The 18,867-nt window shown below is 39.5% G+C and overlaps 1 protein-coding gene across 2 annotated transcripts in view; it reads right to left on the reverse strand.

The window, feature by feature from the left end:
* LDLRAD4 (low density lipoprotein receptor class A domain containing 4) overlaps window positions 1-18,867 on the reverse strand; it is a 239,423-nt gene that overhangs the window by 141,730 nt on the left and 78,826 nt on the right. For both annotated transcript variants that reach the window (XR_008429851.1, XM_053937773.1), the window contains exon 3: window positions 6,589-6,729. Coding sequence is in view for 1 of the 2 variants with exons in the window: in XM_053937773.1 (XP_053793748.1) it covers window positions 6,589-6,729 (141 nt within the window). In the remaining variant the exon portion in view is untranslated. The remainder of the gene's footprint in view (window positions 1-6,588; window positions 6,730-18,867) is intronic.

Raw genomic sequence — 18,867 nt, forward strand, 5'->3', positions numbered from 1 at the left:
TTGTTACACCATTCATGGGACCAGGATTCTATTTCATTTATTAAAAGCCAGGGAATACAGTATTTTTTAAATACATACAAAGTTTTAAGGAAATAATATACAAAAGTCACTTTAATGTTTTGCTCTTTTTCAAATTTTCAAGATTAATTGCTAATGTTCCATGATGTGCTTCAAAAATATGCAAGGAGGAAATAACTTCAGAACAAAGCATAGAACATGATTAAACCACTTAAAGGAACAGGACTGCACTATAGGCTGAAAACCAATTGGATTTTCTAAATAAAAATATCTATCTAGTATTTAGTGACATACACACAGAACTAAAATCCAAAGTGCTATGATTTATTATTTATTCAGCAATCTGAACCCCAGAGAACTTCCTGCTTTTTAGATAAGTTAGCATATGTATCAAATTGAGTTTTTGCTAAAACTCTGCTGGTCAAAAAATATTTATCGCTCCATCTACATCAGAAATTTCCTTATCATTAATTGTGGTTGGTGACAGAGAAGGGACAAGTAACAGCATGAGAGACCACTAAATAGCACAAGATGTGCCCTAGGCTGTGGGTCTCACCTGGTTACCACAGCTTCTCCTTTCCAAAGGCAGCCTCATGAAACCTCATCTTAACAGCCGGGGACACTGGGAGCCCCGGCTAGGGGAACAGATGAATCCTTCTGTGCAAGTGGCCAAATAAAGAAAACATAAGCAAGTGAGTAAGCATTTTCCAGCGTATAGTGTGACTAAAGCATTTGATAAATACAGGTGACCACGCAGCCTTTTAAAGCGTGTGCTTTATGGCCAGATGATGACTCTCCCAATCCACCCCCTCCTGAGATCTATACTCCCAGCTGTATCAGCCCGCAGTCCCTGGGCAGATGCAGCTGAAATCAATAGTGCCGTAACAACATCCCTCTCCTTTCCCCACAAAGCCCCATAATAGCCAAGTTTCAGCTGAGCTCGGTATTGACCGGCTCCCAGCACCGGCGGGCAGGATCAGCCCGGCTCGCTATCTGCTGAGAGGGGAGCACGTCCTGACTTTCCCCAGTCACTTAAGCCGGCGTCTCACTGCTTGTCCTTAGAGACCACAGCTCCACTCAGGCAGAGAGCGTCTAGACAGTATTCATGATCCATCTGTCTGGCACAGCCAGGCTGATGACAAACTCTATTAGAGCCGAAACAATTTTTTTTTTTTTTCTGCTCTTCCCTCCTCCCGTCTCCCTTTTCCTCCGAGAAGCAGTAATCTGACACTGAAAATTACTATCATTGTTGTAATGCTCAAAATAGCAGTGCCAGACTTTCATTAACATCAACGCTAGACTGCTAAATATTTAAAGAAATGGATAAATTTCACCTGAAGTGGGACAGCCCGGCACACATGAAAGCAGAAGCACAATCAAAATGTAAATCTAAGCAGTTGTTTTTATCTGCACAAATTCGGTGTCACAGTCAGAGGGGGATGCCAAAGGTCTCTTTAAACAAAATATTTTCCTTTGATTGAGCTTTTTGTTTTTAAAACAGAATCATTCTCCAACCCCCTGCAGATCCCTACAAAGCTCAGAGCTGACAGCAGTAGGTGGGGGTGGTGAAAGGGAGAGCTATATATTTGATTTGTTTGGGTTTTTTTACCTTGCAGAGGAAAATGAACTCCTACAGCAAACTCTTCTACGCCAAAACAGCCATGACACATCACCTCCATCAATGCTGACAACTTGAAATTTGATGTAGACATAATTTGCACATGACAAGAAGGATTTGTTTTCACTTATTTTATTCTTCTGTAAATTCTCAAGCATGTCAATATTTGTGTTTGATATGCCCACGAACACATACAGATACAAACCAAACAATTAAAAACCCTAAAATCTCCACCTCCACAACCCTTCTCAATAACACATGACTTGGACACTGCAGTCTGCAGACAACAGACGACACTTCCCATTTCAAAATCTAATTTACTTTTAGCAGGACAAGGCAGGCTGGTCATTTGTTGTGAAACAAAGGGAAATGCTCAAACAAATGAACTGTGTCCTTCTGGATGCAGGCACATTGTTTCAGTTCTTTGGAGTCCAAAATCTCCAGGTCACATGGAGTGGCAAGCTGCTGCCAAGGCCAAGTCTGCAATGTTTAAAATCCTACTCTTTGCCTCATTTTTCCTATCATAGCTTTGTGCTGTTAAATACACCCTTGACCTCCAAGTAGTCTTAAAAGAACAGTCATCTCCATTATCTCAATCAATAAGTCTTTACAGCTGATGAAAACAAAAACAAGTAGCCCTATTGAAAGCTGACATGGGCTATGCACACGGCGAGCTGCAGGGAGAGGTGCAGTAGCACTGGGTGTCCTCACGGAGGAGGGGAGGTGTGCTTCAACATGCATCACCAAACCTGCATCCCAAGGTAAACCAAGCAAGCTGTTACCTTAACATGTTCAGCTTAAATGCCTTAGCATGTATTTTGATCAACTTGCTGGACTGCAGCTTGTGTCATCTAAAATCAGATTCTAACACACCTTGGTTTTTCCCAGCTGTCCTCCAATTTCTCTGTGCTATACAGAGTGAATCGCCCACACAGCAGCATAAGGCAGCCCTACCTATAAGCCAGCAAAGGAAAATGAAGACAACCGAAGGGCTTCAGAGACACACTTAGTTTTCCTTTGCACACGTGAGACATTGAGTTCAGTAGCAACATTTTTACAAGGGCATGTAGTGATAGGACAAGGAGAAATGGCCTGAACAAGAATAGGTGTTAGATTAGGGAGCAGGAAGAAATCCTGTACTGTGAGAGTGGTACACCCTCTGGGCAACACTGGAAAAGGTTGCCCAGAGAAACTGTGGGTGCCCCATCCTTTGGAGTGTTCAAGGCCAGGTTGGATGGGACTTTAAAGCAACCTGTTCTAGTAGAAGGAGTCCCTGCTCATGGCAGGAGGGTTGGAACTAGGTGATCTTTAGGGTCCCTTCCAACCCCAACCAATCTATGATTTAAAAGACTGAATTAACAGCACACTGGAGCCATATAAGTATGGCAAGGAGAGAGGAACACCAGATCTGAGAGACGTGAACTCCTCTAACAGCAAGTCAGCATCTCCTACAATCACGAGATCCAGGGAGCAGGTCACCCACCAAAAAAACAAAAACCTTTCTATGCCACTGCCCATGCAACTTCACTAAACTGAACAAGAAGCTCCAACAAGACATTCTGGATTTGGCTGCTGGCAAGAACACAAATGAGAAATGCTTCAGCAGCTGGGAAATATGGGGTAACACAGCACATACTTCTTAAATAAACTAAAGCAGAACTTTCATATGAAAATTAATTTATTTAGACATTGTTTGGGGGCAGTCTGTGTATAACTCTGAAATGAGATTAATATTTTTTTCCATCACAGGAGAATAGAAGGTTTGAATACAGCATGACAAAGGGATTCTTTGAACAAACAGCAGGGGGAAGGCATACTGCTTGTAGTGACAATGGCTGTAGGTAAAGACAAGGGCAGTTCAGGGAGAAATAGGATACCCTGCTTGGATGTTAACCAGCACAAACTAATAAGTGGCTCCTTTCAACAGTTTCTTTCCCATTTAAGAACTGCACACAAGCAAGAAGATGGAAGAACAGAGCTTATATGTAACACTGACCAGAAAGAAATACCTGGTTTAACATTCCTCAAGTGATATTTTTTATTTAATGCTAATTTTCTTCTTATTGAGCTGTATTACTGTCTTGTTACTAATGAGAGAGCAATGAATGTATGTACTTCTGTGTTGAAAGGCAGCCTGCTCAGCTGAGATATTTCAAGAGTATACACTCTGGTATACTGTGGTAGGGATCCCCATTAAAATCATTGAGCAAAAGCATGCACACATTTCTTAATTCAACATGTCATCCCTCTAAGGCCTGGGGACCTCACTTCAGCAAGTATTCTAAAAACATTTTTTCAAAGCTGGAATAAGCCAACACAATTGATGTGTCCATAATAATCTTGTTTCCTATTACCAACTGGCACTGATTTCTACCATGTAGTAGTCTGTTTAATAGCCAGAACATGGTAAATATAATTTAAATACAGTTTATGGTTGTATTATTTTTCTGTTTGGCTTTGATCTTCTTTTTCTCTTTATTTCACCGTTAGGATCCTTTTTCACTGGGATTTGTTTGGGGTTTTTTTACTTAAAACTGAAGTCCCTTTATTTAACAGCACTTTTCACACAGTCTCTATTGCAATGAAACAGTACAGTCCCTGTCAGTATCCCCAAATGCAACAAATCATGAACTGCTTTATCTGCCACAAGGTGAGCAAAAAGTTAAACATTTCCAAATGCTCTTAGCAATGCATCCAGTATTTCCTCTACAAACTCCACATTTCCAATATTGTTGCAAAACCAGCAAATACAGTTCTTGAAAGACTTAATAATAAGACTGTTTATGTAATTACCCCTCTTCCCTCAGCACTTGGGAGATCTCAAGTAGTAGGCCTATTGGAGACCATATCTTAGAAGCAGTCAGAGAAAATGAACAACTCTAACAGATTTAAGGAAACATAATTCATATGAACGAACTTGGAGGGTTTTGTTTTGTCTGTTGGGGTTTTTTTTAACACTGATGGATGTGTGGTAACAGCCCTCACAGCTGTAAAAGCCTGATTGGAGGAGGAAGACGACTATCTTTCTCCAAGTCCACTGAAAAGTAAGAAAACTGCGGCCAACTTGTATGACGTTCCAAAGACAGGATCATGAAACGCACCAGCTGCAATTCTCAGGAAAGCAGTGGGGAACCTTTTACCGAAGGTTTTTCAGAGAAACATTTTGTTTGGTTTGGTCAGCACAAACTTCATGTCGCTGGAGGCTCAGGGGACGACAAGCCAGCTGACCAGGCAGGCCTGTCTTCATGATCTACAGCAAGACCGGAGGGGACAGATGTGACTTAGGAGAAGACCAGAAAGTTTGCAGATGCTGGGTCAAGCAAGTAACCATTTCTAGAGTCCAAAGGGCTTTTGAGAAGGTGCCACTATGATACTTGATTACTGCAAGACTGCCACCAGCACAGAGGGGTACTGCAAAACCACTGGTGTCCTCGTCGTCAGAGCTCAGGATGAAGAAGAGTTTGGGAGTTCCACCTAAGAGGCTCCACCTAGGAACTCACAGGGTGCCACCATCACACTGCAGCTGTGCAGAGCCACCACCTGCAATGCCACAGCTGCTGCTCATCACCAAAGCCCTTCCCCCCATCTCCTACCACTGCGGGTTTTGTGGCCACTTTTGGACAAACAGTTGTGCTAGCTTGGTTTAAGAGAAGAGCTGTACAGTATGCCAGTCAAACAAACTCCTCTATTCGAACATTACAGATGTGCTTACAAGTTCTGCATGAATAAATAATAAAATGTAACTTTTTTACAACTCAAAAGCCAACATTATGGGCAAACATGACATTTTGATTTGGACACATCACCAAAGCCTATGTCTTGTCCTGGGACTTGGGAGAGAGTTCCACTCAAAACCAAATAAATTAAAACAAAAATAAAATGAAAGAGCCTAAAAGAATATATAGGTCATTATTATTTCAAAGCCACTGAAATCACTGTGGAGGTACCAAAGTAACACAAAGTACAAGATTTAAATGATTTAGAGTATAGCATTTAGGAACATGTCCACTTGGAGGTTAGAGGGTACAGGAGGACAGATATATATCCAACACCTGACTCCAACTTCTGTCCTGCTTATATGCTTATATGCATCTTCTGTCCTGTCCCCATGCATTAATTACAAAAATTACAGATACATGCTGCTCATAATTGCTATTACTGATAACAACATAACAAAACAGATATTCCAAAGATATGGTCACAACCAGAAGTGAAATAGAATACTGAGGGATGTCAGTATGGGCAGAACAAAACCATTTGGAAAGCAGAAGTTCTATTGCACCTGTGTATAAGAAACCTTAATGGAAAATTTATCACCCATCCAGAAAGCTGAATTGTAGTTTAAAAATAAATTATTGCACAAGAAACAAAAGCAAAAGCAAAGTTTGATTTCATTGTACATGACTGAGGGCAAAGCACTAAGAAAGCAATTCCTGTGATAAACTCTGGCACTCTATGTGCAATATTTATGCACCGAGGAATAGCAGCTAAGGATATTTTAAATATATACCTACAAAGGTCAGTAACGTACCAAATAATGCTAATCTCAGCACCAATAAAACTAATAGGAATTATGAACAGAAAATTATAATTTTGTTGATAATCTCAATAGCATATAAAGACTTTTACACAGACAGAGCATAGAATATTTTGTAGAATCTTGGAAAACAAATATTTAATTATGCTTTCTCAGAGGCCACATATGATCCATATGATTATAACTGTGATGACCATAGCATAAACTTGCTTGGAATAACTAAAACTTTACATGTTTAGAATCCTGGGGAAAATATGTCACAAATCCCTGCTAGTTCCAAGAAAAATATTATTTACTTTCTCTCTCTCATACTCCCTTGATATCATACTGCAGATCAAGTTTCCAAAAAGACTGATTTCTGAGGTAACCAGACATATTTGACATACATGGATGCACACAAGGAGCCAATACTCACAGCTAAAGATGCCTGGAGGTGGATGCTCTGTTACAAGCAGGCAGTTCTCTTCATCACTGTTATCCCCACAGTCATTCTGTTGGTTACAAATCAGTGAACCAAGATACAAGCATTTACCACTGGCGCAGGTGAATTTGCACTCTGAAAGGCAAAGAAGAAACCAAAACAAAAATGTGTGAGAAAATTGATGCCTACCCTTCTTCAGTGCTAAAATGACAATCTTTTTCGAGTAGATGCCATAATGGTGGGTGGGTCTTTGGCATTTCAACACCAACACAATTTTGTCCTTACAGCATTGCATGTATAAATATATATGTGACACATTCCCAATCACCAGAATCAAACCACTAGTAAACCAGATTTGCCACTTGGGAAAATTCATCTTTTTTAATAATAAGCCATATTTTTTGCCGTTCATGTTGATTATAGTTTACTTTTGACAAAGACCGTGTTCTCATATACGTTTTTGTGACACCTAGCATATCTGGGGCAAGACAATAGTATTAATAAAAATAATAATTGTCCTGCATTAAAAAAAAAAAAAATCTTGCATCAGTTGTAAGGCAACAGTATAGTTCGTAACCAGGAACAATCCTGTTCAGACACAGACAATTATTCCTTAACTACCTTCCCAAAGCCAATTTGCCAGTCTCCCACCTAATTACAGTCAAGTGCTTGGTGTCTGCACATTAAAATCCCATATGCAAGTGTTCTTCCAAAGTTAGTAAACTTCTAAAATGCCTATAAGATGTATGAATGCTAAATGCAGGCATGCTGTAGCTTTTAGACATTGCTTTTACAAAAAAAAAAAAAAAAAAAAAAAAAAAAAAAAAAAAAAAAAAAAGAACAGTTTCACCTAAATATGATTCTGTCATGAGAACAATTCCTATGAGACCAAATATACTTTATAGCAAGTACTGGAGATGTAATTAGGAAATGTTCACAAAAATATACACACAATTATGAAAAGCTTTCTCACTAGGATTGTTCCAAAGTAAAATACACACACAGAACAGAGAACAAACTATATCTAGACAAACTAAAATTTAATTATTACACTACTAGTATGTTGACAAATTCTGGTGATTGTCATTCACAAGAAGAGGCAAAGCAGACAGAATTAGAAACTCTCGTAAGTAGTTCATTAAAGGAGTGCCATTCCCTGAACCCTGGGCTTCCCTAACCCAGCCCAGTATGGGTTGGCTGATTCTGCTTCAGAGAGATGATTTCTGGTCCTTCCCAGCAAAGAGGTAGAATTTGTTCATCTTCTACAGCATCAGCAAAAGACTTTCTTTAATCTTAACTTAGTCTGAACTGAGACAACAAGACCTCCAATGCTAAAAAGTCCCTAAATCAGATACAGCGGTGCGACGCTTACTCACATGTGTCTGTTGCGTAATGCAAGCATGGTAATAGTAAAAGGGAGGAAAAAGAAATTGAGAAAGGGAGCAAATTCATTTTCATTTTTCATTTGATTTATAGATAAAAGCAATTTTCAGACTTCACTCTGAACACTTTTCAAGACTATTAATGATATTTTGGTACACATACCAGCAAGAACATGCTGCAATAAAAAAATTGTATGCATAATATGTGTAAGCTATAAAATGTTACTTAGGAATATAAATAGAAGGTATGAAAGGCAAGGAAAACAAGCATTTCCTGCGGGGGAAAAAATCTGATCTATTTTACTTGGTGAAAGTGTACTTATAAAATAAGTATTTGCCTAAATGAGGTCCTCAAATTTAAGCTTTTTTTCATTCCAACCCTGCAGTCCCTGACCTATTAAAATTGTAGAATAAAATACTGTACAAACAAATTATTTTCTTTTGTTTGTTACTCTATTCTTCTCTGCAACAACAAAGAACTGAAGAGGCATTGAAGTGCTTAAAAATCATAACCAAATGAAGTAAGCCTTTGAAACCCATGGAATTGAAAAGGTCATTAACAATTACTTCTTGAAAGGAAACTTAAAAAGCCAGGCTCAATATTAGCAATCTGATAATTACAATGCTTTAGGACTCATTTCAGCAATTTCATGAAAAAACTGGAACAAGAAAAGAACAAAGCTGTCTTGGAAGGTTAGAAAAGTTGCCTTGAAAGGATTCAAACTTCCCAGGTATCTTAAATGGAGACTATCACACAGGGTTAAGTTAGAGTGGTAAAGAACATAATGCTTCTATTAGAAAGAATCAATCAGCATATTGCAGTTAGAATATGTGGCATGCTACTTTGGCTAGCTTTTACTGCTTTCCTGTGCCTTTGTGTTGAGTCCTCATGTAATGCTTTCCATGCTGATATAAAATGCTCAAGCAAGATGTCAAGTCAAAAGGAGTTAAAGCTAAGAACTCAAGGTGTCTGTTTGCCACCAGATTATACAGTTTTCACACAAAAGACTAGACGAAGCATTACGTTTCTTCATAGCTATATTAAAGTCTTAAAAGTTCTGGGGCTTAACTAACATTATCATAAGAGGACTAACGAGAAAAAAGGATTTGTGATTTAAGGTGAACTGGGGGAGTTGTCATAGATAACAGACCACACTGAAATTTAGAATCAAAAAGCAGACTCAATCAACTTTTCTTGTAAAATATTAAGGCTACTTCCTGATTCCCTCACACATGTGAAAACAGCCATTGTGAAGGTGCATTTTAAAAAAAGAGTCATGAAGCCTCTTGTCCCCTTTTTGATGTGCCCACATGGACTGGAAGATTGCTCACAATACCACGGGAATTCTGTGTTGATTTGAAAATGGGACGTGTTGTCAAAAATCATGTTGCCTTCTGATCTCCCACCAAATCTTTTTGCCAAGGAAGCAGTCATCCTCTACTGGCCCTGGCTGGGATGGAATTAGCTTTCTTCATAACAGACCTTGTGGTGGCTACTTGGATTTGTGATCCAAATAGTCAGTGTTGGACAGTGTTGTAGGACAGTGTTGATGTCACAACAATGTTTTGGTTAGTGCTGAGCAGTGCCTTCTTTTCTCACTTTTGCAGATGCATGAGTGAGAAAAAGAGGGGCTTCCTCTTTTTCTCACTCATGCATCTGCAAAAGTAACATCTGTATCTAACAAAATGTAATATCTAATGGAGGACACAAAATTGCAAAACGTAGTCTGCATAATCACATTCTGTTGAAGCCCGAAAGAAATTTTCAAAGAAAAAAATGTATTGCAGGAATAGATAAATAAATTAAACAGATTATTCAATGAAAATACAGATACTTCTGACCAGAGAACATACTTAGGATCTGGTATTTGCAACTTGTGAACAAAAAATTCAGTACCTTAAATTAGTTTGCTTAGTGGATGCATTTAAACAGTGCTTTTACTAATGCCAGAGAAGAATCCTTCCTTGTAAAGCAAGATGGATCAAAGTCAGGTTGAGGGAGGTAGTAGAAAGCAAATATAGAGTATTTTCAAACTGAAATAAACCGGCAGAGGTCTGTACCAAAATACAAGGAGTGACCTCAAAACACTCCAACCAGGGAATCCAGACCAGTCCAGACTAAACCACTGTGCCTAATGACACACCAGAGAGCCCTTTTCAGTACAAAGTCTTGTACTTGGCCTGTCTAGACAAGACAGGGGGGAAAGATCCTGTTCTGAAAACATGCCAGCATGATCCTTCTTTCATGAATAATGTTTCAAAGCTAGACAGTTTCCTTTTTCATTTTCAAGTGGCAATTAGTGAAACATCAATCGGTTGGTCAGCAAGGCTCTGACTAGAGCTAAACCTGAAGCAAGATGACAGCTACTGGAGGTTGAAAAGTATCAACCCTTCTTATAATTATGTCTTACTGTGTTCAAAATTATGTTTGGAGCATACTTTAAAAAACCCTATATGATACAGTGATTCTTCAACACAAAATTTTAATAAACATACTTCCAGGTAGAACTTGACTATCTTGGGGAAAAAAAGGAATTCTAAGAATAATATTATGGACATTTCCTCTTTTTAGAAACTGAATGCAAGTAGTATAAATAAGTATATTGCACACATGTTCAAGGCAGATGCTTGTATGCATACAACTCCCTACAATTACCAATATATGACTGCATTTCAAATAGTTTCAAATAGTTAATTGAAGGTTATGCTTCTGTTGCTACAGCAAAAGATGGATTTGCCTCATGATACAAAAAAACTACCCTGATGAGATTTTTTTTACTGTGAAATGCAAGATCTGATGTATTGGGTAGGCTTACTTTATACTTTCTTTGCCTAGCCAACAAGATAATTTTATCCTTGCATTCAACTTAATTCTTTTAGACTTCATTTACACTTGACTTCATCCATATTAACAGCATTCCCATTGTTCTGTCATCCCACTTACTGTAGGGCATTTTTAATTATAGCTAAGTGCTGTTTGTTTTTCTAATGTAAGCCCAACCACGGGCCAAGGAAAAAAAAGCAACAAAGTGTCATATTGAAAAAATATGGTGGTTTAGGCCACTGTTATGATGCATGTCACAGCTGCTTATTTAACGGGTCTGAGACGATTAGCTGACCCAGGGGCAGAATTCTCTTCCATCCATTCAAATAAAAAGTAAAAAACTCTGTATGCAGCCAGTGATTTCAAACCGTTGTGACTAAACTGTAGTAATGCGGTTCAAACACACAACGTGAAATCCTAAGTGAAGTCTGGGACTCCACCAGAGCAGAAAGGCACTCTCCCAAAATCCAGCAGACTGGCAGCTGCCTGGGCAGCTCAGCCAGCAGAGGGTGATCCAATACCCTGCTGAAGTCATGTAAATGGAAGAGGCTCTCTTTGCCTCCAGGTGGGTGGACCTAGATCTCCAGAGTAAAGGCTTAATTTCTAATTTCTTATGTAAAGACACCATTTTAAGTACGTCATCATACTTCTTCGTACTCCTGCTCATATTGCAGCATATAAGAGCCTGAAAGAAAATGTGTTTAAAGGGCACCATCACCTGTTATAAGGATAATAAGAGGCAGAAGCAGTAAATTGGAGAGGGCGGGAGGAACCACACTTCACTGGAGATTAAAGAAATATAAACCACAAATACCAGAGTCAGTACAATAAAACCCTGTTCAGCCTCTCATAAACATCTGTCTGTGTATTATTTTTAATATTGTAGATTGTAGCTTTATAATGGGAAGTAAATCATAAATAGGAGACACGCACACAAGGAGCATGTTTATTTGGGAAAAAGCTTGGTTAATAAGGAAGATGGCAGGCTGCCATGCGATCTAATAAACTGGTGCAGGGAAGGGAGGGCTAAATAGATCTCTACAAAACAAAAAAGCACTTCACAAAAAGAATGCCAAGCAGAACACCAACAAAAATGAAAGCGGATCAGCTTAGGCAGGGTAAGAAGCAGAGCTGTAAGCCACAGTCAGAGGCCTGTCCTCAGTGCTCACAGCCTCACATAGGACCAAGAAGCGAGGCTGCTCTCAGAGCCACGGAACGTGGAGACAGAGACCTTCTGCCCCCAGGGGAGATTACAGCCTTAAAACCAGGCTGATTGAAAGAAGATTGTTACTGGTTCACAACCAGTCTCATTTACTCTTACAGTCCCCCATGCTTGCTTGCTTATCCAGCAATTATCTTTTCATCTACTTCTTAAGGCAAAGCCTGGAGCTATGCCCTTTAACAAGTTACTATTTGTGTCCGTAGCTAAAGGAAACAAACACAATATTCTTGCACACAGGTAGCGAAATGTGCTGCTCAGTTCACCAGTTCAGGGCATTAGGACATTTCACAAAGCTCACCTTAATTAATAGCCTGAATGAAATTACCAGACATCGTGGGGGTAACTAAAAGAGCTCCTTTATTTTGAGATTGATCAGTGAGGTTAGTTTTTGCCTGTGATCTTTCTTCACAGTATATACCTGTCTCTGGTGTGAAAATAAAGAGAAAAATCTCATCCTGATGGCCATTGGGGTGTTAAGAAAAGAGTTTTTATCAACACTGGAAACTAAATTCAGGAGACTCACTATCACTGAGCCACCATCCTGCCCACGCAGCAAGCCTCCACAGCTTCACACTGGGGACCAGCAGCAGTCCTGAGCATGTCCCCTCAGGAACGAGACAACAGTTCCCATCACAGCACTCATCATGAATGGACAAAGTGTCTCCAAGCTGATCTCAAAGGCTGTCAAGCTCACACAAATTGTGAGATCTGCCAGCATAGAGAAAAGCCAAAAAAGGAAAGGCTCTTCTATTGCCACCTTCATAAATGATTATTTATCACTTACCTTCCCATAAAACAGCAAGGCAGTATAAATATGGGGTTCCATTTTCTGCCCTTCTACCCACTTGCTTTTCCTGGACTGGCAATGTTCTGCCTGCTTATGCCCACAGAGAACTGAAATGCCAGGACTTCTCAACAGAAGTCAAGAATGTGTCTTCTTCTCCTCATTCATGTGAAGATCCTTTACATCCCCACCAAAGCCCCCTGACACCCTCTCTGGCCACAAAACTTCCTCAGAAACATCCTTCCAGCAGCGTGTGCCTGGCACTCCCCAGCACAGGAACTGGTGCCAGTGCCAACAACTCCACCGAGTCACAGGCTGGACATTGCCCTGGGGCTCCGCTTGGGTCAGAGCCCATGGAGAGAAGGACCCAGCACCACGGCAGACACTCACTCCACCTTAAGGGAAGAAATGACCTGTGAGGAGGGATGGGTTTCCAGAAGCCATGGGAAGGCCTTGTGTCTGCCCTGACAGACCCCACAGGAGCTGTACTTTTCTATACGCACTAGCAAAGTTTTCCAAGTCAAGTATGGGGAAGGGGGGAAGGAGCATTGGTGACTCAACTAATGACACTCTCATTTTCAGTTGAGAAATTACATGAGGAGACGATTAAAGATACATTAAGCATGTACCTTATAATTTTTGTCAAGCAAAATGTCATTATCATGGGCAAGTGCAGGTAAGAAGGGTATATGCAAATGAGATTTTCTTAACATCTCATCCTCCTTAATCATAATTCAAAGAATCCTTGAATTATGGTAAATATTTTAAAATTATCTTACTTGGTGTTCATCTTAAGAAATCTTTAATAATCACAAGCAGTGCCACTTACCAGGTTTGTAGAGCATGGCATATGTAGAGGAATATAAAATAAAAAAATCACATTACTGTAGCAGCTTGTTGGTTTTCCTTTGGAATATTGTTTGCTTAACAAACAGCTCAAGACAAGATCATTTTATCAGGCAACTTCATAAACTTTGAATCCACAGACTACAGACTAAACCATGTCCCTTCACAGATGCCTTGTGAAGTTTTGAGCAAAACCAGGCCCAGATGAAGACACGCAACAGTTACTGCAACACCCAAGGATTATCTGGGGTTTGGGAATATGGTAGGAAATTGGTAGGGAAAAGTGTTGTCTTTATGTTTTTTGTTGTTAAGTGATGTCACATTAAGACTGTGACCCCTGTAGGGCAGGAGCTGTTTTAAGCTAGCTCTCCTAGGAGGTACTGAAGCACAGAACAAATACCATTCTCATCTGAAATGGTGTAATGGTACTGAATCAAAGAAGGGTCTGAGAATAAACCCAAGAACTGGACTTTTCATAAAAGCAATGCATAATGCAGACAAGAGTATATTGTGTTTCAGGTGGCTGTTCAGATATCAACCTAATATTGATGACAGTACTTTTTTTTTTTTTTTCATATGTCTCCCTGAGCACAATGTGCAGAAAATATAAGAGAAATTAATATATTTACTGTGTGTCAAGATGCAGGACAGTTATGGAGTTTCCACTGTAACATGAGCTCCACATTTCAATGGACAACAGCATTCTTCTTTCATTTCTCAATGGCATTTGAATTGTGCAATGCACACTAATGTGAGTAATGAAAAGTCTCTTATCATCTGGATCATGTTCTCTGATCCACACCTGCAAAGATTTGCATGTTCCTACGGTAAATACCTTGTCACTGTTAGATTTTGTACTTTAAAAGCAATTTTAACTAAAGTCCAATTATCTAAGAAGTGTCTAACTCAGTTCACTGTGCCTCAGGGCTCACATATTATCTAGGTAGTATTAATAAAATAATACCTAGATTACAGGGAAACAGATTGCTGTCAGTGGTTTGCACCATATAGCATGGACAAAGTTTTTTATAAACTAGTACTGTCTTGTATCAATTGTTACTAGACTCTTCCCTCCTTATTCATCTCTATCTAAAAAATGAGTCACACATTCTATTCATCTTAGTATTTTTCCCAGAAGTCCATGTTTTTTTGGCTAAGCCTTTTAAAGAAAATAAACAAAATAAATCCTTTCTACCTTTCTTTAATTCTTCCTTTTTACCAGTTGCCATGAACACTTCCTATCAGGTGTGTATTGTAGTGCAAATGTATACAGACTCCCATGTATATGCATTTCCATATAGTGGAGCTGGTATTCATTTGGTTTGCCTAATATTTTCTACTATAAATACCTTGGAGAATCCCTCCTATTTTCACTTCATGCAGCAGGTCTGTGATGCTGAGCTGGAAAAATACCCCTAGCCTACAAAAGTGCCTCTTCTATGTCCCAAGAAATTCTCCGCTGCTTTTACGGAAATAAAAACTGTTTTAAAGGAAAAAAAAAAAAAAAGGGCAGTTATCTTCTTATTGTCTGCATCAGTCTCTGGCAGCACTCTCAAATAACTCAAAGGTGCAGACACTGAGGCTCCAGCAATACCACTGGTGGAACAACAGCCCAAGCCATAAGGGGACAGCAGGGGAAGAGGCAGATGAACTGTAGTGGGGAAGGGAGGTGAGCTCTGCTCCCCCTCACTTTCACACAAAATTCCCACTTCACTTCCAGGTACGGCCAAGTTCAGCCATTACTACAATCACCAGGTGCTCCTCTTCCCTCCCCAGGTGCTCCCACCAGCAAGTGCATGAGACAGACAGACACAAAGAAGAAATGTGAATGAAAGCCAGTATTTTGTGCTTTGAGAATGCCTCATTTAGCAACCTGCACAGCATAGTTTTAATAAAGATTATTTCAAACTACAATTATGAGATTTTGTTTAAGCATCAGCAACATATTTGACCACCGAGGTATTTAACTGAGATTATCTAACTATTTCCATGGCCAAGGTGCTTACAAAGCAGACTGTGCAGAAAACACTGATACAGGCATCCCAAAGAAATCTCTACCACTTAGACCATTCTGTTGTTACAACAGTATAATTTAAAAATGGGCATTGTGTTTAGGATAGTGCATTTCAGGCTGTGAACATGAACATACTATTACATGATGATGCTGGATGGTGCTGAGTCTCTCCTTGCACTATGCATTGTCTTGGGTAACTTCATAGTAGAGAAAACCAAAGCAAATTACCTCCCTTCCCCAGTCTGTACTCAGCTTTGCAGACACACTGAGTGTTTAAGTGAAAAAGTACCTCATAAGTAGGCCCAAGCCTAACACAATGCAAAACTTGAATATAAACAGAGGCTCTAGCTCACAAGCTCAGGCCACAACTACACTGCATGTGATAACCAACAAAAACAAAAACAAAAACAAGCTGGAGCACCATGTCCCCATAGCTGAGTGCTTTTGGCTGGCACTGCTGCCCAGTGATAGCTGGGTGGGACATGGCACAGCCTTCCCCTGACATCAGCTGTGGTTCACATCCACGTGCAGCTGCTCCTCTGGAAAGAGACAGAGAAATTAAGGAGGTTTCTGACAGATCTGCTTGAATCAGGGGGACCACCTGACCCAAGCTAAGTGTTGGCATGGTGAGGAGGAAAAGACTAGAGTGGAGCACCCAGGGAGGATTGATGTTGCCTGGGTGTCCAGGTGTGAGGGTAAAAGCTTGTCTTCACATCTACATATCTGGGTGAAGCTACACAGCCTGGAACCCTCTTGACAGAGCTGGCTTTGAGAAGTTAACCATGCTTGTCCCTTCCTAAACACAGTTTTGCAAAAGGAGGTCAGTCTAGTGGCCGCTGGTATGCACTGTACCAACACACCTGAGCAGTGCCCACCTGCCAGGCACACATCCAGCTGTCACCTGGGCTTGGGGTACCACTGATGATTGAAGCTGGCTTTTCTGACAAAATGTGCTTTGCATCTGAGATCCAAGTAGCACTTGATCTGCAAACCACACCCCAAAACCCTGACACATTACCTCACACCTACGGCTGCTCTGGACATGATTTCTGTCTGTGGCTTATCTCAATACGCTGGACTGGAAACTACTGTGGTTGACATGCAGGTCAGTCATGCCAGCCTTGAGACAGCAACGTCTGTCAGAGAAGCAGTGTAGGCAGCCAATAGCAATAACCATTTTGGACATCTAATTTAAACCTGCCACTGTATATCTGTCAGAAGCCCCACAGAATTTTTTGGGTGGGGACAAGAGAGAAGCCTAGGATAAATATCCGGTTACAGCGCAAGCTATCAGTGTATCGATGACAAGTTAAAGCATGTTAAAAATTGTACAAATGATGTGCTGAACACAGAGAACCTCCCAGCCATGAAAGAGAATAAACAGCCAGAGCACTGGAAACTCAAGAGCAACTCATTGTGTTTTAATTCTAGGCAAAGTAGTTTGTAATATTGTACCAACTTATTATTAATAATATTAATATTATTATTAATAATCTGTTCAAAGATGGTGATAATTTTCTGTGGTTTTGTAAGTCAAGCTAATTGAACTGAGGTCAGTTTCATAGCACTGTTCCCTCCTCAGAATACTTCAAATAAGAAGCTCATAGTAAAGCAAAAATCCAGTTAATACCACACTGCTCATTTGCTAGCAACAACAAAGGAATAAAGTATTTGTTGGAGCTTCCTAATAACCCTCTAATTTAGGATCCTTATGCTTAAAAAATTATTGAGACACTAAAAAACACCATCTATATGGATTCATCTTCCTTGTCACTAGGAGGTATTTCTTTAAAACACAACATGTCTTACTATTGAATGTTACACTAACATACAAAACCTACTTCTCCAGAGAAGAGCCCTGTCTAAAATCCAGGATGCAGATTAAGAATATTTTATAATCTGCAGGCACTGCTTTCAGATAGATGAATATAAAAAGAAAGAAAAAAGAAGTCCAACAGCTACCAATACTAGGTAATGAACAATCTAGCACACGAATCTTTGGAAATCAAATTCAAAGGTGAGTGAAATTCTACAGCAGTATAATATAGAGGTCCCTGATTTTCTCCTAGTCTAGTTTTCAGATACTTACTGAGACATAACAAAGGCTACAATTAAATGAACACTGTGAACACATTAGTACATTCTAATGTTTGTGCATCTAATCTGTTGTTTTTAAGGTCTGAGCTCAGATGTGGCTTCCAGTGTGCAAATATCATCTGTTCTACACAATATTAAACAAAAAAAACATTCACCTAAAGTACTTCAGCAAAAGCTTACACAAACAATTTTTATTTTGTGTTCCAGTGGATTAGGAACTACCTAGAAAAGTTGCAATTAACAACAGTGGAGAAATAATAAGTGAAATACATCTTTTTACACTTCATGAAGTAACTGTCTTTGAGTTGACAGCAAAATATTTGAATGTGCTCTACTGCCCAAAAGACAGAAGCACTAATGGCAGGACAACACATCCTGATAAAAGGTCATTTAAAAGGGTAGGAAGTCCCCTTCATAATGGATTAGGGTTATAAAAAATGTAAGAAAAATTTCCTTGCATAAGGGAATTTTGTGAAGTTCACTTATTTTAAAGAGCAAACAAACACTTTAATACCTATTGGTATATGGCATGCAGTCATCAAAGCCTTCAAAGTGGGATTAACCATTTTAAAAAGATATGCACATATAACAGTAATAACTTACAATCTTCAGAACATACTGCTGTTGTTAAACTCATAGCTGACATTGTAGAACATTTGAGAGAAGAATACAGTTTGGGTTTGAACGTGCTTTCTAGAGTTCCAAATATGACCTCACACACCCAGTTATTTTTGTTGAAGCTCAAAATACAGAATGAAACAATCTTATTCTGCAAGCACATACTAAGCAGACCATTAATAAAAGAAAAAATTACATTTTCTTGGGAGTAAAACACTAGCATTCACATGATGTGACACAACAGAGTATCTGATTACTCTTCTTGAAAGGCAGAATTTTGGCAGAGCTGCTGTTAGCTGAGATGGACGCCGTTTGCTTTGAGGAACACTGCTCCTCAATGTTATTCCTCAGGGTGCAATCTTTGATTTCCATGGCAATTTCTTGGGACTACAGCTGTAGGGTGCAGTTCTTTGAAAACCTTAATTAACTACGTTAGGGCAAACATCCTAAATGGCAGGTATTTGAGAGACACTCACAAAGGAATAG

The sequence above is a fragment of the Vidua chalybeata genome, chromosome 1, assembly GCF_026979565.1.
Source record: "Vidua chalybeata isolate OUT-0048 chromosome 1, bVidCha1 merged haplotype, whole genome shotgun sequence".
NCBI lineage: Eukaryota > Metazoa > Chordata > Aves > Passeriformes > Viduidae > Vidua > Vidua chalybeata.